The sequence below is a fragment of the Acomys minous genome (assembly GCF_964271855.1).
Source record: "Acomys minous genome assembly, chromosome: 4".
Taxonomy (NCBI): Eukaryota; Metazoa; Chordata; class Mammalia; order Rodentia; family Muridae; genus Acomys; species Acomys minous.
The window spans coordinates 36,636,991-36,658,811 of record NC_140486.1 but is presented as its reverse complement, the minus strand read 5'-3'; the positions used below and the strand labels follow the sequence as shown (position 1 = coordinate 36,658,811).

At 42.0% G+C, this 21,821-nt stretch overlaps 1 protein-coding gene across 1 annotated transcript in view; it reads left to right on the top strand.

Annotated features, from left to right (window-relative positions):
- HSD17B4 (hydroxysteroid 17-beta dehydrogenase 4) overlaps nucleotides 1-21,821 on the top strand; it is a 68,273-nt gene that overhangs the window by 37,193 nt on the left and 9,259 nt on the right. The window contains exons 15-22 of the mRNA XM_084778809.1: nucleotides 2,163-2,234; nucleotides 3,419-3,522; nucleotides 5,290-5,355; nucleotides 8,549-8,618; nucleotides 9,356-9,462; nucleotides 10,450-10,536; nucleotides 14,404-14,490; nucleotides 15,766-15,904. Coding sequence (XP_084634935.1) covers nucleotides 2,163-2,234; nucleotides 3,419-3,522; nucleotides 5,290-5,355; nucleotides 8,549-8,618; nucleotides 9,356-9,462; nucleotides 10,450-10,536; nucleotides 14,404-14,490; nucleotides 15,766-15,904 — 732 coding nt within the window. The remainder of the gene's footprint in view (nucleotides 1-2,162; nucleotides 2,235-3,418; nucleotides 3,523-5,289; nucleotides 5,356-8,548; nucleotides 8,619-9,355; nucleotides 9,463-10,449; nucleotides 10,537-14,403; nucleotides 14,491-15,765; nucleotides 15,905-21,821) is intronic.

Sequence of the window (21,821 nt, the reverse complement as noted above, 5' to 3'; positions counted from 1 at the left end):
TTCAAGGAATTTTCATTTTTAAAAAAAAGTATTAATTATTCACTTTACACCTCAGTCATAGCCCCCTGCCTCCTCTTTTCAGGGTCTCACCCTCCCTCCCTGATTGTCCTATCTTCCTTCCCCTACCCCTCAGAGAAGGGGAACTCCCACCCCCACCCCAGGACATCAAGTTGAATCAGGACTGAGAGCATCCTGGCAAGGCAGCCCCACTAGGGAAAAGTGATCGAAAAACAGGCAACAGAGTCCGTGTCAGAGTCAGCCCCCTTTCCCTTACCAGAGGACCCATATGACAACCTAGCTGCCCATCTGTTACATCTGTGTAGGGGGCCTAGGTCCAGCCCCTGCATGGTCCTTGGTTGGTGCTTCAGTCTCCACAATCCCCTCTGGGACCTCATTAGTTGTCTCTGTTGGTCTTTTTGTGGGGTTCCTGTCCCTTTTGAGTCTTTGTCATTCCCCCTGCTCTTCCACAAGGCTCTCTATGCTCCACTCAGTGTTTGGCACTGTGTCTCTGCATCTGTTTCCATCAGCCACTGGGTGGAGCCACTCAGAGGAAAGCTATGCTAGGCTCCCGCCTGCAAGTATAGCAGAGTGTCATTAACAGTTTCAGGGGTTGCCTGGCTGCCATTGAGTGGGTCTCACTTTGGGCCAGGCATTGGCTAGACACTTCCTCAGTCTCTGCTTTATTTTTGTCCCTGCACATCCATTAGGAAGGGTAAGTTTTGGGTTGAAGTTTTTGTGGGTGGGTTGGTGTTTCACTCTTTGCACTAGGAGTCCCTGCTGCTCAGAGTCTCAGCTAGAGTCACCCTTGTATCCTCCCAGGAGCCTACTCTGTCACAGGTCTCCAGCCTGTCACAGAGAAGCCCCCGCCAAGGTTTCTCCTTTCTCTGTCCTCCCTCACCTGCTCTCCCCAGGTCTGATATCAACTCTCCTTTCTTTATGTGTTCCTTCTCTTACCCTGTTCTCTTTAACTGCTTCTGCTGTCTATTCTGTTTACACTGCTGAGTGAGACTCAAGCATCCCCCCATGTGTCCTCGTTATTACATAGCTTCTTCGGGTCTGTGAGTTATAGCCTGGTTATCCCATTCTATATGGCTAAAATCCACCTATAATTGAATATATACCATGTATGTCTTTCTGGATCTGGGTTACTTCACTTAGGATGATCTTTGGCTTTGTTCCTCACCTTCTTGGTGGTGTCCTCTGCTTCCATCTGTTTCTGGAGGGACTTTTGCCTCACTGCAGCTATAGTCCTGGACCTTAGATACAAAAGTGTGTGCTGTGTTCCTATTAAGTAACGTAGCTAAGTGCAGACTTTTTAGTTAAGTAGAAATGTACCTGCCTCTGCACATTTAAGAATTAGCATGGATTTGCTTTCTGCAAGTCAACACTGATGCTCACCTTGTGTGGTCTGCGTATAGCTTGGTAATCCCAGTTGTGTAGAAAAAGGAGAAAAGCAGCTTTAAAAAAAATTATTTTTTTCTTATTTGTATATAGCACTTTCTGGAAATCCACTCACCCTGCCTGTTTCTTTCTCCCACTCTTCCCAGCTGCCTTCCTTCCATAGGGCTCCCCACCACTGCTGTTTATTTTTGTGTTTGCTTTGGTTTTGTCACCCACTGAGTGTAATCAGTTAAATGAGGAATGAAGAGTAAGAAGTTCAGAAAAGACTACTTAGAAGCCATAGAGATTTGAGAAGCAATGGGGCAAAGGATTTGGTACTTACCTAATATTTAGGAGACAGACTTTCCAAGAGGAGTCATTGACATTGGAAATGATTATTTAAAAAATATATTAGAAATATTGGTGTTTCAGATTTTTTTTGAGACAGGGTTTCTCTGTGTAGCCTTGGCTTTCTTGGACTCCTTTTATAGACCAGGCTGACTTCGAAATCACAGTAATCCACCAGCCTCTGCCTCCAGAGTGAGTGCTGAGATTAAAGGTGTGTGCCACCATGCCTGGCCTATGTTTCAGATTTTTATATCAGAAATATTCATGTTTCAAACTTAGCTGTTTATGTATTCTACATAAACAATTTGATTTTATTTTAGTAGTGAATTAGAGAAAATATTTAAAACTAATTTTTAAACTTTGCTGAAGCAAGCAGAAACCATGGTAAGTTCCTTGGTGTCTTAATGTGATTCTTTGTCTCACTTTAATTTTAGGAGAACTGCAATGTGAAGCAGTTGTTGCCGACATCCTCGATAAAGGATCTGGAGTAGTGATCGTTATGGATGGTACCACATTTTAAACTCTTCTCATAGCGCCATTAGATTCATAGACTCTTCAACTCTTCACACAGCAGACTTTAACATGAGATTGATCCACAAGTTTGTATTCACTTTATAATTTGTAAGAAAGCAAAGTAAGCATTCATTGGTTAAGAAAAATAAAGGAGGAGGCGAGAGCTTGGGCTAAGGCTAGGGCAGGTGGGTCATGTCATGGCCTGAAACAACCTAACTGAAGCGCAGACACGGCCTTGCGCAGGCACAGGAGATGCTATGCCGACTGTGGTGGAGTAGGTGCAGCCGGGCTGTGTTACTAACATTCTTTTCTGTGGTCGCTATTTGGAACTTGATTATTTTAGATTGCAGTTGGGTTTCTAGGCTGTTGAACTCATAATATGGTTCAAATACCATAGGCACATTTTTATCTGAGGGAGGAAGAAGCTTATTGCAGTTTATAGTGGTAGGAAAAAGCTTATAGAATTTTATAGTAAGTTTTGGGTTAATAAAGTGCTAGTAATTAAACATAAAGACACAGTATGAAAACTTAGGTTTAAGAAGAATAGGAACAGAAGTTACTAGGAACAGTGGGATCCCCACCCTCCTGATGTGCCATTTCTGTGGTGAATACTAGAACCCGTGCCAGTGCCTCTTGACTTTCATGTGGTTGTTCTTGCTAAACACTCTAAGTCATGCATTAAAAGCCGGGGATGACTGCACATGATAGTGACCTCAGCACTCAGGTGGCTGAAGCAGCAGGGACCTTGTTTTGTACTGGGAACTCTTCTTTCTAGGGATAGCGTGGTGAAGCAAACAGGCAGGATGGCGTCCCCTGGGTGGCTCCTCTGTCCTCATCCCGGGGCCACTCTCTCTTTAGGTCCCATGCTCGTCCTCTGCCAGAGTTTGAGGGTGGTAGCTTGAACGTTCTAGAGGAATTGTCTGAAATGTTTGCAGGAGGTAAAAATTGAGATACAGATAGTAGTTGGGGCATTGAAGAGATGAAATCCCCACTGTTCATGAGAAGGGCTGGGGAACCACTTTCTCCCGCCTTCAGGGACTGGAGAGGAACACAGTGCAGTAAAGCTTTGCAAACTCCCACACTCATGTAAATGCTGGTTTGCACTGGTCGTATTTTACTTTTGAAACCATTAAAGGAATTGTAATAATTCGTTTGTGCTCTTTTGCTTCCTTTATAGTTTATTCTTATTCTGGGAAGGAACTTATATGCTATAATCAGTTCTCTATCTTTGCTGTTGGCTCTGGGGGCTTTGGTGGAAAACGGACATCAGAAAAACTCAAAGTAAGACTTTTTTGAGGTATAATATTTGTACATCTTTATGGGGCATATTATAGCAATTCAGTATATGTGTTCAATGTGTAAGGCAGAAAAGCATTTGCATAACCTCAGACATCAATCATTTGTTTGTGTGGGAATCTCATACTCTTAGTAAGGTTATTTGACCCTTACCCACCCTACTGTATTTGTCCAACTGGCTGGTTCATGCCCATTGCACTATTTCCATCATCTCTTTCCTGTCTACTGACCAGTGTTTATCTTCCTTTTTTAAAAGTATTTTTAATTATATGTATGTGGGTGTGGGTATGTGCAGGTGTTTAGGGGAAATAGAGGCATCAGACTCCTCTTGGCATGGTGGGTGCTAGAAACCAAACTTCAGTCCCCAGCAAAAGCATCTTTTTAAAATTTTTATTATTTTATTTAATAAAGATGAGGTCTAGTTCTATAGATTAGGTTGACTTCAAACTTGTAGCAGTCCTCCTGCCTCAGCTTCCCAGTGTGCTGGGTTGCAGGGATGAGCCCCTGCACGGAGCTTTCTTCATTCTTCTACAAGACTGCCTTCCGGGTTTCTGAATGAGTCTTTCTGTGGGGGCTTTCCTCCCCTCTCCCCTCCACATCCCTCCCCTCCTTCCTCTGTAGAAGTAGGTTTTTCCCTGGCCTTTTAGGATTGTTTTTTGGGATTTGTGGGATAGATTTGATAATATCCAAGCTTAGCATTTCATAATAAAAAATGATCAATACTCTAATTAGAAAAGTTGACTTTATTGTAAAAAATGTATGTAATGGTGACACAATTAACATTTTTTATACTTTTATTCAATGTCTATGATTTACACATCATGCACCAAAATCCCTCTCCTCCCCCCAGTAAAATAAAACAGACAAACAAAAAATCTTGTCACAGAAGCTGTAGTGTACCACATATGTTTACTTTCTAATGTTCATTGCTGGGTCATGGGTCTGGTTGGAGGCCTACACTATTGTTACCGGATCCTCACTGGGACTGCGGTCAGATATCCTGTTGTTGCCTTGTGTCAAGGAGATTTTTAATCTTTGAATCTGCAGGTCTGGCCCCTTCATGTGTTCCAGCAGCTCATACATAGGGTAGATGTTGGGGTGATGCTCACTCAGAGCCCTGGATTAGGGCCCACTCCCTTGTCCTCAGGGCAGGGCACACTTAATATTTTATGTCTATAAAAATAACTTTAAAAATCAATGTAACTGTTTGAATACAATACAATGTAACAATCTGATGTCTCTGGCCTCCAAGTGCACTTACATTCCTATGTATTCCTCTCCACATAATTAATAATAAATATTGAACTTTAAAAAGTTGATAAAATATTTAGTTAACATGGCAAATTAAAATATGTAAATTGCTTAGCTCTTATAGAGTTGTCATCATCTTTTTACATTGAAAAGAGTCATTTCAGGAAATTGTAATTTATAAAAAGCTAGGAGTTCCCTGGCACAGTAGTGCATGCATATAATCCAAGTACCGGGGGAGGCAAAGGCAGGTGGCTCTCTGAGTATGAGGCCAGCCTGGTGGTCTATTAAGAGAGTCCAGGACAGCCAGGTTTACACAGAGAACCCCTGTCTCGGAAAAAAAATCTAAATCAACAAAAATCAACCCCCCCCTGAAAATATTTTTAAAAACCTCTTTATCCAGTTTGCATAGTTTATTATATTGACACATGGTTGTTTATTAGATGTCAGTTTTGTAAGAGAATCAGATTATGTTTAAGTTGACACAATGTCTTTTGATTTCAGGCAGCTTTACCTGTACCAAAACGACCTGCTGATGCTGTACTGAGAGATCCCACCTCACTGAATCAGGTGAGAAGTGCTAACACACCAGCCAGTGATACTGCTCTGCTAAAGTTTGCACATCCTATACCTTTGTGTGTCTTTCACAGAGTAACTCAGACATCTTATTCCAAGAAGTGAAAAATTAAAGATCAGGCTCTGATTTGTAGAGTATGTTCTTGGAGAAGGGTCTATCTTTGGAATGATATGTTTCCTTTTAGCCCTACAAATGTCACTTGGATATGCTGTTTAAATGTCCATAGGAGAGTTGGTAGCTGACTTGACTGTGCAAGTAAAACAAATGTTCTTGAAGAGTAAAGATTCTATGCAGTGATGTAAACAGACTGAACTGTAGCATTCTTAATGTCAGGCATTATATTTGAGGAGAATGAGAAACAAACTAGTTCACCAGATACATGTCTAATGCTAATTATACCGTTAGGGTTTCTGTTATTATTGAGTATGTTGTAATTTCCATTGAAACATATTCTTTATTAAAATCACTACTATGCTAAATTGAGATCAGATATGACCTCAAAACCAGGTCTTCTTTTTGAGGACCCTTTCATATTTAGGCTCTCCCTTTATGGGACTGAAAATTGAAAATACCATCAATGCTTGGTAGGACTATCTAGGTCACTTACGTAAGCTGCCAGAAATGCTAATTGTTGATTAGTAGAGCACTGAGAGGAATCCTGGTAAAAATCTTTAGACTTTAAAGATGAAGAAAATAACCTTGAGGGCCTAAAAGACAATGGTGAATTAACTTTCCAAGGGGGATAATTAGCTGGGCATCTGATTCCTCCAGAGCAGGGCAGAAATGGAACACCATTTTCAAGAAGTGAAAGTTTCTATTAACCCAACTGTTCTTCAAAAACAAACAAACAAACAAACAAACAAAAAACACACAAAAAAAACAAAAAAACATTCCGCATGAAAGAGGCACTTCATCTAACTAAGAGGTGACTAAGAAACACTGATAAAAGGATTGAAATAGCCAAGTGTAAAAATGTGACTAGGCTAGGGAAGGGCAGAAGTGACACACAATGCTAGATGCTCCGAGAAAGTACAAGGGATGCATCCCCCATGGGTACCATAAAAGGGATGCACAGATGCCCTACTGTTAAGACCGTGTGGGAGGTGAAAGATAGCAATTAAAAACTGAAACATGAGCTAGTAATAAGTTGAGAAACTGAGGAAGAAAAAGAACAATGAAAAAGAAAATGAAGATAGCTGGAGAGATGGCTCAGGGCTTAAGAGCACTGTCTGCTTCTGCAGAGGACTCGGGTTCAATCCCAGCATACCTGTGGTAGCTCACAACCATTTTAAACTCCTGAGGATCCAACACCTTCTGGTCTATGTGGGTACTAGGTATGCATGTAGTGCACAGAAATACATGCAGTAAAGCATACAGATACAGTAAAAATAAATCTAAAAAGAAAAAGAAAATAAGGGCAAGAACGGAAAGGATAGATAGAGGGTGGTTGGGAATGAGACACAGAAAGATCCAGTGTCCGGGACAGAGAGACAACTGAGCAGCAGTGAGAACAACGTTGACAATCTGTTTACCTCTGTGCACACGGTTCATGTGGCTCATGGCTTGGCTCCCAGGAGTGCTAGTGTGGAGCTGCCGCAAGTGCCCTTTGCTACTTCCTTAATCGATGGTGGTTTAGGAGTACCACAGGGAGGCGTTTTATTTTGAAAAGGTTTTTTAGCTTTTTATATCTTTTAAGATCACAAATTCCTCCATGGTGCTTTTTGTTCACCAGGCAGCTCTTTTGGGGATATTTTTGTTTGATCTTGTTCTCCAAAAGTGAGCTCTTTCTGGGGCTCCCATCTGCAGTCATGTGCATTTCCAGTCCTCTGTGTGTAGACAGAGTTCTAGTCAAGTACTGATCAAAGACTCGGTTGACTTACATTGTTGCTAAAATCGTGTAAAAAGATGTAGAAATCACTGAGGCAATACCCATGAGTTTTATCTCATCTAATTTCTCCAGTTGTTCTTTGAAAGTGAACCCTCTTGCCTTTTCATTTGTTTTCTCCCAATGAGAAACCCGAGGCTAAGCTTGGTGAAGAGACTTGCTTAGCACTGGCAGTGGATGTGAACCCAGCTTATGTCTGACAACTTCCCTTTGTGGCCCTGAGATGGGTCTTTTTTTTCCACCATGGACATGATAGTGCATATTTTCCTAGTGTTTACTGTTTGTATATTGCTTTTGAAAATTAACTATTTAATTTTCTATTACACAGAATCTTGTGTTTAGAAGAACATAACTACAGTAAAAAAAATTCTGAGCCACTGAAAAGTGAAAATTTTCTCAAAATGAGGCTTGTTAAGGAAAAGATCTTGAGGCAGATCTAACACTGACTGTAACAAGCTGATACAAAGACTGTTAGATACCCAGCTGCCTTGTGAATTTCTTCCCTAACTCTGGCGAGCACTCTAGTTTGAAAACTGCACAGTTTAAACACCAGAAAGTATGATAGCTTTCCCTGTCCTTACCTATATTTTCCTGCTCTCCTGCCATACTTTGTAAATTAGTGTGAAAATCTGAGCTTTGAATCACCAAGTCATATTGGCAAGCTGTTTGGTTTGTTTGTATGCATGAGCTAATATTCAGGATTTAGTGTGCCAGAAAAATGAAAGTCCATGAGAAGTCTTTGACCTTTATCTGTCTAGTATTATGTTATAGACTTTAAATTAAAAAGAAAAAAAAAGAAGAAGAAAATTGGCATAGATTTTGATTGGCTGAAAAAGACTGTAACCCTTTACTTGCCCACATTGTGTGAGTTTGCCCTTAGACAGTGGTGTGCAGCTCTTCCCTTCTTTATTACCTTATCCCTCACTCCACTGATTTTAGGAAAAATACCTTATTAAAACTTAGTTGGCCGGGTGTGGTTGCGCACGCCTTTAATCCCAGCACTCTGGGAGGCAGAGGCAGGTGGATCTCTGTGAGTTTGAGGCCAGCCTGGTCTACAAAGCGAGTCCAGGACAGCCAAGGCTACACAGAGAAACCCTGTCTTGAAAGCCCCCCAAAACCCCCAAAACTCCCCCAAAAACCTTAGTTATGAATAATCTTGTTTTTGTAATAGTTAGCTGTCTTTTAGACCACAGTCCGGGTTGTGTACATTATGCATTTTAACCAATAGCTCGTCATGCTTCTTGTTCTGCACTTACTGCTTTCTGAGAAAACGCTGAGTACAGGGGTGATTTTCTCTGCAGGCTGCGTTGTACCGCCTCAGTGGAGACTGGAATCCCTTACACATTGACCCCAGCTTCGCTAGCATTGCCGGTGAGTTGTATACGATGTGAGTCACTGAGAGATGTAGCTCCGTTAACCAAAAGTATATACGCCTAAAGCGCGGCTTATGACTGGTGATTGGAGTAGAATTTACAACGGAGGTCACAAAGGCAGTGGAAAGGGAGGGAGTGTTCAGAAGATGGTGTGTGGTTCTCTCGAAATTTAGGTGGTGGAGCTGTGGGTCTTATGTAAAACTTTGGGGAGGAACATGAGCTATTGTGAAAGGCAAGGTCATTAAGGGAAGAACAAAAGGTTGAAAGGATAGAAAGATATATGTAATTACCCACTGTAGTTTGTTTCAGACAAAATGAAATGATAAAGTCCTTTGTGTTCCTATCCCTTGTGCAGTTATTTCATACTTTTGCAAAAAATGCTTTTTGTTGTTTATTCCATAACTTTTCCCTAGGAAGTACTATTTATAGAAATTTCTCTGTTTGTTTCTTTTCTTCTCTTTCTTTCAAAGAGGATCAGTCTCAATATGTAGCCCTGACTAGCCTGGAGCTTGCTATGTAGGCCAGGTGGCCTTGATCTTAGAGAGCTCTGCCTACCTCTGTCTCCCATGTGCTGTGATAAATGTGGTGCCATCTCTCCTGGCGTGTTCTGTTTCTTCATACATAGTACAGTTCATAATTCATGCTATTGCAGTTTAAAAAACAGTAAAATGCTGAATTAAATATATACTTAGGTAGCGCACTTTTCATGTATAAGAATTATCTAAATTTTTGTAGGTTTTGAGAAGCCCATATTACACGGATTGTGTACCTTTGGATATTCTGCAAGGCATGTTTTACAGCAGTTTGCAGATAATGATGTGTCCAGATTCAAGGCGATTAAGGTATTTGTCTCTTGCATACTTTGCGGGGGTAAAGGTGTGTGTGTGGGGGGGGTTGAGACATGGTTTCTTTGTGTAGCTCTGGCTGTCCTGGAACTCACTCTGTAGACCAGGCTGGCCTCAAACTCAGAGATCTACCTGACCACTGGGATTAAGGGCATAGGCCACCACTTCAGCACACATGCTTTTGAAGCACAACATTTGTTTTTAACAAAAGCTGTTTAACAAAAACTGACAGGACTTAGTGTTTGTAGTGTGTGCTTATGAGGTAATTTCAGGATAGAAATATTTACTCACTTTGTTAATAGCAAAGGAGAATGTTTCCGCCTATACTAGTTTTGTCTAAGCAAAAGATGTATACTTGAAAGGCATGTATGGCCATGTTAAATAGCCTAGAAAATATTTATTCATTTGTCCTCCATGCAAGAGTAAAGATACATTTTTTGATGTCTGGTTCTTAGTTACACTCATTATTTTCACGCAATCACGATTTTTAAAAACATTCAGTAATATGTGTATAGATTCACCATGATCCTGTTGTAAAATGTGGAAGTATTTCGCTCTGTGTAGCCTTTAGCACCTGATGAATGAGCACTACTTTGAACTCTTTAAACTGTTCTGGTGGCTGCCTGTATCACTACCTGATAGGATTATGGTTTTGGTTTTTGCTTTGTCTTGAGCAAATGCTGCTTACTGATGCTGCCTTTTTCTTTTCTTTTTCCCAGTGTTGAGAATTGAAATTAGGGCTTCACATATGCTAGGCAAGCACCCTGCCGGCAAGCTGTGTTCCCAGCCTGATTCTCTTGTTTTGAGAGAAAAGAACTAGAACACACATCCTTTATCAACTCTCTATATTTTGCTATCTTCTATTAAGCTTAATGTATTTAAATATATACCTTTTCCCTTTTATGGTAAGCTTAGAAAATTTCCTCCCAAGTAGAGGAGTTTCATTGAAAAACATTTTTAATGCTAAAATTCTTATTTTAATAGGTTCGTTTTGCTAAACCAGTGTATCCAGGACAAACTTTACAAACTGAGATGTGGAAGGAAGGAGACAGAATTCATTTTCAAACCAAGGTATGAATCAGAGCTGCAAGTATGTGCGGTGTGGCCTCTGTCACCACACAGTGTCACAGAGCTGGCAGCATGTGCAGTGTGGCCTCTGTCACCACACAGTGTCACAGAGCTGGCAGCATGTGCGGTGTGGCCCCCGTCACCACACAGTGTCACAGAGCTGGCAGCATGTGCGGTGTGGCCCCCTTTACCACACAGTGTCATAGAGCTGGCAGCATGTGCAGTGTGGCCCCCTTCACCACACAGTGTCACAGAGCTGGCAGCATGTGCAGTGTGGCCCCCGTCACCACACAGTGTCACAGAGCTGGCAGCATGTGCGGTGTGGCCCCCTTTACCACACAGTGTCACAGAGCTGGCAGCATGTGCAGTGTGGCCCCCTTCACCACACAGTGTCATAGAGCTGGCAGCATGTGCAGTGTGGCCCCCGTCACCACACAGTGTCACAGAGCTGGCAGCATGTGCGGTGTGGCCCCCTTTACCACACAGTGTCACAGAGCTGGCAGCATGTGCGGTGTGGCCCCCTTTACCACACAGTGTCATAGAGCTGGCAGCATGTGCGGTGTGGCCCCCGTCACCACACAGTGTCACGGAGCTGGCAGCATGTGCGGTGTGGCCCCCTTCACCACACAGTGTCATAGAGCTGGCAGCATGTGCGGTGTGGCCCCCTTTACCACACAGTGTCACAGAGCTGGCAGCATGTGCGGTGTGGCCCCCTTTACCACACAGTGTCATAGACCTGGCAGCATGTGCAGTGTGGCCCCCTTTACCACACAGTGTCACAGAGCTGGCAGCTTGTGCGGTGTGGCCTCTGTCACCACACAGTGTCACAGAGCTGGCAGCATGTGCGGTGTGGCCTCTGTCACCACACACCGTCATTTTGTTCTCTCCTAGCATTTTGGTGATTACTAATAGGTCTATTTGAGGGAGAACCTTGGGAGTGCTTTTAAAGTTAATGCTGACTTTTAGTTGAAACTAAAATTCCTCATGTACCTCTAAATTTTTTTCTTTCACTAATGAAAGATCATGCAGCTCGGCTCAGGAGAATTGGAACAGCAGTTTACCTAGTCTAATAGAGAAGGCGTTCTAAATGAATTTTTGCTGAGTTAGAGGCAGAGCTACTTATGTTCTAGAGAACAGTGAAGTTGTAGCCTTCGGTTTTTTCCTGGACAGAAACATATAAACTACCATCTGTACATAGAACCTGGCCTAATACACGATGATCAAACCAATAAAGGTGTGTCTGCTGATTTAAGTGGTTTTGAGGAAGACTTAGTGATGCTCCAGAAAGCGCTACAGGACATGCATTGTCTCCTTACTAACAACTTTTGTTGCCACAGCTAAGCAGCTAACAGCCTTCTATTGGTTACTATGTATTACATAGAGCAGGCTTAAATACGCCAACAGGGACAGCGAGCTTTTGTTTCTAGACACATGTCAACACTGCTGTCTTCTATAGCAATGTTCACTCACAACTGCACTCAAAGATAAGAAAACCTAGGTTCTTCAGAAAACCCTGATGTTGGCAGTGCCCGCTGATGGCCAGCCACACAGACAGCTTTTGAACAGGTGTGCAGACCCAGCTGCATGTGGCTCTAAGGCTTCAGTCCCAGGGCTGCTTTTTGCCATATTGTTTGTTCCTCCAGGAACTGGCACGTTGGCAGAATTCTGCTTTAGTATTAATGCCTTCCTGCTGCTGGCAACATTTTTATGCTTCAGGGATATCGTTTGTTTTACTTGGCAGGTTTCTCTTGTGTTCAAGGCCTCGGTGTAAGTTCTGCCTTATCCTTAGGCAGTCTCTCTCATTTAAAAAAAAAAATAGTCTTATTCTGTAGCCCAGGCTGCCTATTAGAACTTGCAATTCTCCTGCCTCTGCCTTCAAAGCATTGGCATTGCACACATGTACCATTCCCACTTAGAAATGCACACTCTCTGCCTTTCTCTGAAACCTTATTTTGTTTAAGATTTTTGCTTCCTGTTCTTCAACTCTCATTTTCTAATTGTCTTGCATAAAATGTTTGCAGTAGAGTCAGGGTATTGGGGAGGGGTATGAGGGATTGAACCAAGGGCATTACCCATGCTAGGCAAATACTGTACAACCTCAGCCTTAGAATTCAGTCTTATTTAAAATCAGCATGCACAAATGTGCTGGGAATGCAGTTCAGTGAAAGAGCAACTGTCTGTTTTGTACTAGGCCCTGGGTTCAATCTCTAGGACCAAGAAGGAAGGAAGGAAGGGAGGGAGGAAGGGGGGAGGGAGGGAGGAAGAAGGGAGGAAGGAAGAAGGGAAGAAGGAAGAAGGAAGGAGGGAGGGAGGTAGGGAGGGAGGAAGAAGGAAGGAAGGAAAGACAAAAGAACATTAATCCAAAAGTGTTGGAGCATGACACCATGTGATATGTTACAGGTTTTTATTTTCATGCAATCCTAGCTTGAACAGTACATGTGCAGTTTCTGTGAATTTAAAGAGCTGAGAAATAACACCTAAATATAATGGATTTTTTTTCCATTTTAAATGACTCTAGAAATGCATTCTCTTTTCAGAGCACTTGGTTCTTCTCCGTAATTACGGGCATGTAGAAGACTCCTACCTTGACTCCCTCCTTCCCATTGCATTTTAAGAAACATTTTAAACAAATATTTCAGAATGCTATGTTCATGTACTTAAAGCAATTTGCTAAAGTGTATTTTGTTCTTTCATTAATTGTGTCTGTGATTTTCACTGTATATGATTTTTTAAAGAACAAATTGTTGGGAAGGTATTTTCCCCTCCTCTCAAGTATGAAAGGAGGTACTCAAAGGAGAGTAGTTAAAATGAAAATGTAACAAATTGCTACCTTAACTTCTGGAAACTTATTGTATTTATTTTTTTATTTTTCAGTGCAGTCTCGCCCTTATCTTGCAGTTCTCTTGTTTGAGCCTTTTGGGTGCTGGGAGTACAAGCCCGGCCTGTAGTGTTATTCTTACGGAGGAATAGTTACTGGCCTTATTTGAAATATGGGGCTGAGAGCTTCTTTAGTGACTGTCATAAATGGCTTTTTGGATATTTACTTCATGCTATGTATACGTCTGACTTGAAATATGACGTTACGGACACTACCATCTGTTCTTAGCCAGTTTTGGCCTGGATTAGAAGAACAGATTTGCTGCATATGGAGTATTATGACACACCTTCTACTCTTTTCAACAGCTGATGGCTTACTCTAGTTCCCCTCAAAATACACTTGGCCTTGGGAAAAGGAAATCTCCAAAATACCAGTGCCCAGGCACTATCCTAGATCATTTAAATTAGTACATTTATTCTTATTATTTTTAGATTCTGTGTAGGTGTGCACTTCTGTGTATGAGTATGTGCATGTGAGTGCAGGTGCTCACAGTGGCCTGAGGGGGCAGATCCCTCAGATTGAGTCTTCTCCTAAGGGATCGGAGCTCCTGCAGCTCAGGTTGCAGCTGATTGTGCACAGCCTCATGTGCTGGGGAGTCCTGAGCTGGGGGTCTCAGAAAGAGCAGCAGAAAGTGCTCTCAACTGCGGAGCCATCTCACTAGCTCCTTTAGTTAGTTTTTGGAAGATGGGACCTGGTTATAGGTTTTCTTTTTCATTTTTCCCTTTTTTAGAGGCCATCAGTTGATTCTCTATACAGGCTTAATAACAATTGTATTAATTGTATTAGTTCAGAAAATCTTCATGTTTATTACTTTATCATTTATATTATTAACCTTTCAAAAATATGTTGTTTTGTTTTTGTTTTTGTTTGCTTGTTTGGTTTTCATTTCAAAGAAAAGTACAAGGCTTCCTTAAACTGACTAGCATTTCACACTGGACTGTAACTGATGAGAGTAAGTGGCATTTCTTCCCTTCCCCACTTCTACTCCTCAGGTCCAAGAGACTGGAGACATTGTCATTTCAAATGCATATGTGGATCTTGTGCCTACATCCGGAGTGTCAGCTCAGACGCCTTCTCAGGTAGGCCACAGAGGCTGGCACCCAGTCACTTCTGTGTGTGAGTCTTACTGTTACCTCAGGACTGTTCAGGCTACTACTTTTAGCTATGAAAAGGCTTTTGAAGAAATGACATGAATTTAAAACTCACTGGAATGAAAAATATTTTGACAACTTAGAGTTTAAATCTTTGTAGAATATTGGAATACTTGCTTGTTTTACGAGCAAATAACTCAGTTTTTATGAGAAATCTTTAAAAGTATTTGACTTAAAGGTTTGTATGCAGATATGAAGATGACATTTATTTATTAAAGTATTTATGTTTTAGTAAGGGTTAAGCTTTTGATAAAAATATTTGTATTCTATGTCCAAAATATTAAATTAATAATGTTGATGCTTTTACACCCATGATTTTTTTCTTTCATAAATCATGTCATTAGATAATTAACAAAAATTAATGTCTTGTCAGAATAATCTAAGATCAAAGCCTATGAAGTCCAGTAGCCAGAAAAATTAAAAGGTTCATGGAATTTACTTCGGTTTTATAAACAAAAAATGAAGATCGTAGAACTTGATTATTTGCTCAGTGTTTTTGAGAAGTTAGACACTGACATAAGTACACCGTTTACCTAATATTTTTTAAATTATGTGTGTGTGGGGGTGGTTTGCTGCATTCGCCTGAGTAGGCATTCAGAGGTTGATGCCAGATGTCTTCCTCAGGTGCTTCTTCCCCTCCCTCCCTCTTCCCCCTACCCTTGTTCTCTTATCCTCAGAAAAGGGAGCCCCCAGAAAAAGGAGCCCCCCTACCCAGTTGTGTGAAGACTGAGCATATCCTCTTCCCCTGAGGCCTGTCAAGGGACAGGGCAGAGTGATAAAAAAGCAGGGTTATTTTTGAGACAAGGTCTCTCACTGAACCTGGAGCTCACCATTTCAGCCTGACTGGCTTCCCTGGCACCCCTGAAGCAGCTTGGTGTGTTTCACAGTGCGGGGCTATGCCATGCATCCCCACACCCAGCTTTTAACACGGGTGCTTAGGACTCAAGTCAGGACCTCATGCTTATCCAGGAGGCAATTTACTCCTGCACCAAAGTATTTTAAAATTACGCCGCCCCCAAAAAAGTTTTCTAGTTGGGTAAACCAGTTTGAGGTAGCATAATACAAAGAAAATGTGAAATAAGCCTAGTGTGAAGAAAATATTTTAGCTGTGTTATTTATGAGTAGATTAGAAATCTCTTTTATGGTTGTATTTGTAATAATTTGTTTTTGAAATTTTCAAATAAGCTTTCCTCTTCTTGTCAGGGTGGAGAGCTTCAGAGTGCTCTTGTGTTTGGGGAAATAGGTCGCCGCCTTAAGGATGTTGGACGTGAAGTGGTTAAGAAAGTAAATGCAGTATTTGAATGGCATATCACGAAAAGTGGGAATATTGCAGCCAAGTGGAGTAAGTAATATTCTTGACTTTATATTATTCTAAGGTAACTTTTAGTGGAGATAAAGTGTGCTTTACAATTGATAGTAGTTCCTTTGAAAACAGCTAAATCTCACTTACATAGCTGTTTCTTGTTGTTTTTCATGAGAACTAATAGGTCTTAGGGCATTCAAATGCATTTTTTTTCTTAAATATTTCATTTGACAGTCTCATGCATACACACACATACACACGCGCACACACACACGCACACACGCACACACACATTCTAATTACTCCTCTCCCCAACCTGTTAACTGTTCTTCTCTCCTACCAGTTCCTTTCCCACATTCATGTCTCATGTTTTGAGACCCACTGACTTTAACCTGTGCACGTGAGCCTGTGTGGGACTATCCACCCAGTGCTGCACTTCCTAGTGGCTGACAGCTGAAGACATGAGTCCCAGCATCCATAAGCAGCCAGTAGCTCCCCAGGGAGGGCTAGGACCCCATAAAAACACCCCACCCACTGCTGCCTGTTGACTTGTGTAGGACTAGCACGTAGTCACAGCTGCTGCGAGCCCATGCTTCTGTTGTGATATCTAAATCAGTACACTTGGCATATGCCCTCTCTGTCAGCGAAGCCTGCAGTGATTACCCTCAGTACCACTTTCTGAAGAAAGGAAAATTGGAAGATTAAAAAGATGTTTCCAGATCTCTTGCTTCTGCACTGTGGCCTCACCTTAATTCTGTTCTGTAGGATTATGAGGGAAATCAGGCTTCTCAGTGAATGTTCCATGGAACGTTTTGGTTACTTTTAGCTTTTGTCCTGGAAGCCCAAGGAAACAGAATATTTTCCTTGGGAGTCTAGGATTTTCATAGTAACACAGGAAAAGCAGCTTACAGGGAATTTTTAAAAAGGACTTTTGCCACACAGGTGCTGTGGCATGCCTATGCCCCTCACCCCCTGGCCCCATACATTTATTCAGTACACATTAAACATGGAAATAAATAAATCTTAGAAAACAAACAAAAGCCTTGCAATCCTCTGGGAGTCTGGAGGCAGCCTAGGATTTGCTTAGACTCTAGACCTATCTACACTTTAAGTTCAATGTAGTCCTGGTGGTAATCCTCCAGAAGCAGTAACAGTGTACAGTAAAGTGTAGAATGTCGGAGACTGTGTTCAGGACAGAGAGCAGCTGATGCATGGGGCCTTCAAAACACTAGAAGTTTGTATTACAGACCGTGCAGGTATGTGCCAACGCCAATTCCTTAATGAAATGTGTATGTTTGTGTTTTTACTAGATAGCTATTGAGAAAGCATGTGATACTACATGGTAGAGTGCTTCACGGCATGCAGAAGGCCTTGAGTTTGATCTCTAGCACTGGAGGAAAAAAAATAGCACCTATGTGGGTACCTTGAAAAATCATACAGTTTCGTTATTCAACTAACGACACATACTTGGAGCCAACAGCCAAAGCCTGTCTAACTCATCTAGAACTTTTGGAAGCAATTTTCCACTTTTTGTTCTTTAAACCATTTTAAATTTGTTTTAATATAACATTTGCTGTTTCTTTTAGGCAGCAATATGTCCACTGTATAAAACATGTTCTATATTAGTATAAAAAGGAAAGTAACAATGTATCTCTTAAAAAATAACCACAGGTAATCTGTTGGTTTTCCTTGTGGAAAGCATTTGTGCTTGTAACAGGTTGGTGGAGAAAGGAGAAGGAAAGCAGAAGAGTAAGGTGCAGGCATTCCCCAGACTTCAGCGTGCCTCCAGATTTCAGAGCTCACGTCGTAGGTTAACAGTGTGTAGCTGCTATGGCATGCTGTCTCCTCCCCCTCCCCCTCCCATTTTTCCTTTGGTGAAAACCAACTTTCCCCTTCTGAAGAAAGTACATTAACAGCTGAGGTGTAGAGCCTAGGTTTATTGAAGATACTGGTGAAAGAAAGGACTGAGTGCTACAAGCATAAGAAAAGGGGGGCAAAGTATGAGTCTCAAAGCAGGCAATGTAAACTGCATGAGCTCATACTGAGGACAAGTGGTTGACCAAGGCAAGCAGTCCAATTTCTCGCAGTTCAATATAAGTGCTTAATATCCAAGTAAGATTTCATCTTGAAGGCAGTGTGCTTACATCTGAAAGTTACCTGTTGTTAGCACAAAAAGTTTCCCCATTGTTTCCACTAGAAAAAAATGAGAATGTTGGAACCTTGTTGATTGCTGCCTGCCATCAGTTCTGTGCAGCTTATGTCTGTCTTCTCGTCTCTCACATCCTTACCTAGCGAAGCAAGCAGTGGCAGTGCTCTAAATCACCCAGCAAAGGCTCACCTTTGCCTGTGGCCAGACTGCCTTTGTCAGTCAGCTCCATTTGACTCTCAGCTGTGAAACTGTTTGTAGTTCTGCTGCTTTGTTTTCCTTCAGTCTTCATGTCACAGAGCTAAACCACAGCGTGTAGCTGCAGTGAAACCTCTGTTGGCTTCGAGTATGGTACAGAGTGTCCCTTTTGGCAGCCCTCTGATGCTCTGTGGTGCTCATTGATATAGGATAGATATTTAAAGACTATCTTAGGGAATATCTTGCTTTTAGTCCCCCCCTCTCCTGCCCTCCAACAGTTTTTATCATGTTTTTTTTTCAAACGCTGAAGTACCAAGTATTCTTTGTTTAGCATTGTTGGTAAGTAGCCCAGCTCCGCTCATATCATGCATGGCACACCAGAAATGGTACAGGGAATGGAGGTGAGCATACTGGCAGGGTGTGGTATCATTGTCCTTGAGCAAGTGTAGGGACTGATGGGTCGTTCATATTGCAACGTAAAGACCCCAGACCATGCCCACCTTTTCCTCCCTGACAGTACGTGTCTCTGGGTAGAGTGTTTGTATATTGGAGGAATCTTTTCAAATCAAATTAAGTCTGTGTCTAGAGGTAGTGCTGATATCAGGTGAGATGTTGTTGGTGTTGATTATAGATGCATAGGAGTCATGGCTGTGCCCTAAAGTTTGCCACTTCTGATGCCAATCACATATTGATAGGTAGTGATAGGAGGGTTGCCTCAGTGAGGGCAATGTTGCCATTGCCTGGCAGGGCTGAGAGAACCTAAAGCCAGTGGGAGGGGCGAAGTAAAGCTCCTGGCTATTATAATAAGTCAAATAGAGGGCCTGGGTGCAGTGCTTTCAGGAAGGAAGGTGATCTGCCTCATGCCTTCACCTTCATACCTCGGGTGCAGTGTTTAGTAATACAGTATTCATAGCTGGAGGCTTCCGAGCTCACACCTGTCTTCCTTCAAGGACAGTGGCTGTTCTTAGTGTCATTTTTGTTATAGTAGACTGGAACTGAATGCCTGGACACACAGTCATTCCCAGGGTCTATGTAGTTGGCTATCTCACCCTTGAATCAAGGACATCTTGATCCTTTACTTTTCTAGGGATCTTTTATTGGGTCGAAAAGGTAAAAATGGACAACATGTGGACAAATAAGTCTCTTGAGTTCCCTTGGAACAGACCCTTGCTTGTCCTGGTACCCTTGTCCTATACTTTGGTCATTTCTGGTTAATGTGTCTCTTTTCATCTAATGTGGCTTTAACTGAGAAAGGCCTGCACTGTGGCGGCTGGTGGCGGCTAGTCAGGTCTTCAGGTCTGCAGCTCAGGCTGTAAGTGCTGGAAGCCATAGAGGAGTCCCGGTGTGGAGGGACGCTGCTTGTTTTCTATTCAGTAACTGTAGGGCTGGTGCCCTGTCATTTTCTTTAGTGGTGAAATATACCATTGAAACAATTTACCAGAAATGATCATATTTATTATTAATTTCTAAAACCATCCCCAACTGCCTAGTAAATATTTGGATCCCACTCTGCTGTTGTGTGTAACAGTAACAGTTAGAGGAAATGAAAGAGGGCAGAATAAGAGACTTAGGGCTGCTATGCCTGAGGCCCTGGGTTCCGTTCCCAACAAGAGGCTCAGGTAGCTTACAGAATCATTTGTGGCTGAAAATTAAAGCAGTTACTCTTATCTGAAATTCAGCAACAGAAAGATCTGAAGGTAGAAAACTTTCCCATCCTTGTAAGTGAAGGCTTTCGTGGGACATGCCCCTTGGGCTAATATGCAGATATAAGTGAGTATATACCATTTGAGTCTTTCTGCTTCTGGGTTAACTCACTCATTATGATCATTTCTAGCTCAATCCATTTATCCACAAATTTAGGGAATTCCTTGTTTTTAATAGCTGAATAGTATTCCATAGTGTATATGTACCACAGTTTCTTTATCCATTCTTCTATTGAGGGACACTTAGGCTGTTTCCATGTTCTGGCTATTATGAATAAGGCTACTATGAACATGGTTGAGAAAGCCTTCACTTACCAGGAAACTGAGGCAGAGGGGAGGACATTCTAGTGGGACTCTAGATGAGAGAAGCATGGGAGAATGGCAAAGTAGAAGGATCCAGAGGGTCCTAGAAGCCTACAAGTAGAACATTATGATAGGCAGATTTGGGCACAGGGGTCCCGCTCAAACTAAGGCACCAGCCAAGGACAATACAGGCGGTAAACCTTAAACCCCTACCCAGATCTAGCCAATGGACAGAACACTCTCCACAGTAGAGTGGAGAGTGGGATATTACTTTCTCACATACTCTGGTGCCTCACCTTTGACCATGTCCCCTGGAGAGGGAGACCTGGTGGCACTCAGAGGAAGGACAGCAGGTTACCAAGAAGAGACCTGATACCCTATGAACATATACAGGGGGAGGTAATCCCCCTCAGGAACAGTCATAGGGGAGGGGAATAAGGAGAAAATGGGAGGGAGGGAAGAATGGGAGGATACAAGGGATGGGATAACCATTGAGATGTAACAAGAATAAATTAATAAAGGAGAAAAAAAAAAGAAAAAAAAAAAAGAAAACTTTCCCATCCTTATAACTCACTGCTGACAAGACCTGACCCCCGCTTCTGTGGTGTTATTGTCTGTATTTAACTCTTCTAGTGTCAGAGTAGAGAAATAATATATTTGTTACACAGTGTTGCACCATTAGGGGTCTTTTCTAAATCAGAGTTAACTGAAGTCAGAACAATGATGAATTCCAAAACACATCCAGGCTGAAAATTGATACAGGATTACAGACCTGCATGCGTGCACGTGGAACACAGATGCTAAGAGGCCTAGAAAAGATGACCTTAGCTTCAGAAAATGGGGAGACCGGCTCATTCAGTGGCTAGGTCATAATTTATGTGCCGTGGTCCCTACTGGGTTGGAAACTGTGAGTATGAAAAAACTGGAAGAAAGGAAGACCAAAGTTAAAGTCGTGATACTGAGGGGGAAGGGGGAGGACCGACATGAAACTATCGCTAAGCTAGAACTGGCCTCCTTGAGCACTGTTATGTCTGGATAGCAGACGAGATTAAGATGTCTGGGGAAACGGAGGTTCTGGATTTGTACTCTTGAGAATGGTGATTCATTGCGGGAACTGCAAAATTGGAAAGAAGGAGTTTGTAGAAAGCAGATGATGAACTGTGATGCCAGGATTATGGCCAGCCAAGGTTTGGGCTAGACTGTGGGCCCTGTAGCTAAATGAGAGCTGTGAGCAGAGCATTAGAAAGCACAGCCAGAGCTCAGTAGCTTTGCAACCTTGATACTTAATGCAGGAAGAAAATGGAATGAAACTTTAATTGTGGAGGATTGCCTGCGTTTCCTGTTCATATAGAATTTGGCTTGTAAGCTTCAACTATATTAATTTATTGTAATGCTAAACACGTAATACACTTTCCCAAATAATTTATTTGTTGCTTAAATATTTTATAGTTATGGGATTCATTCAAACTATTGAGGCTGTTTGTGAGTACTTATATGTCTTAAAGACATTATGTTGCTGAACAGAATGTGTTCTGTATTCCTTAGAATGATAGATTTAAGCAAATGGCTTGGAACAGGTAGGTTTCTTTCCAATCACCTATCTATA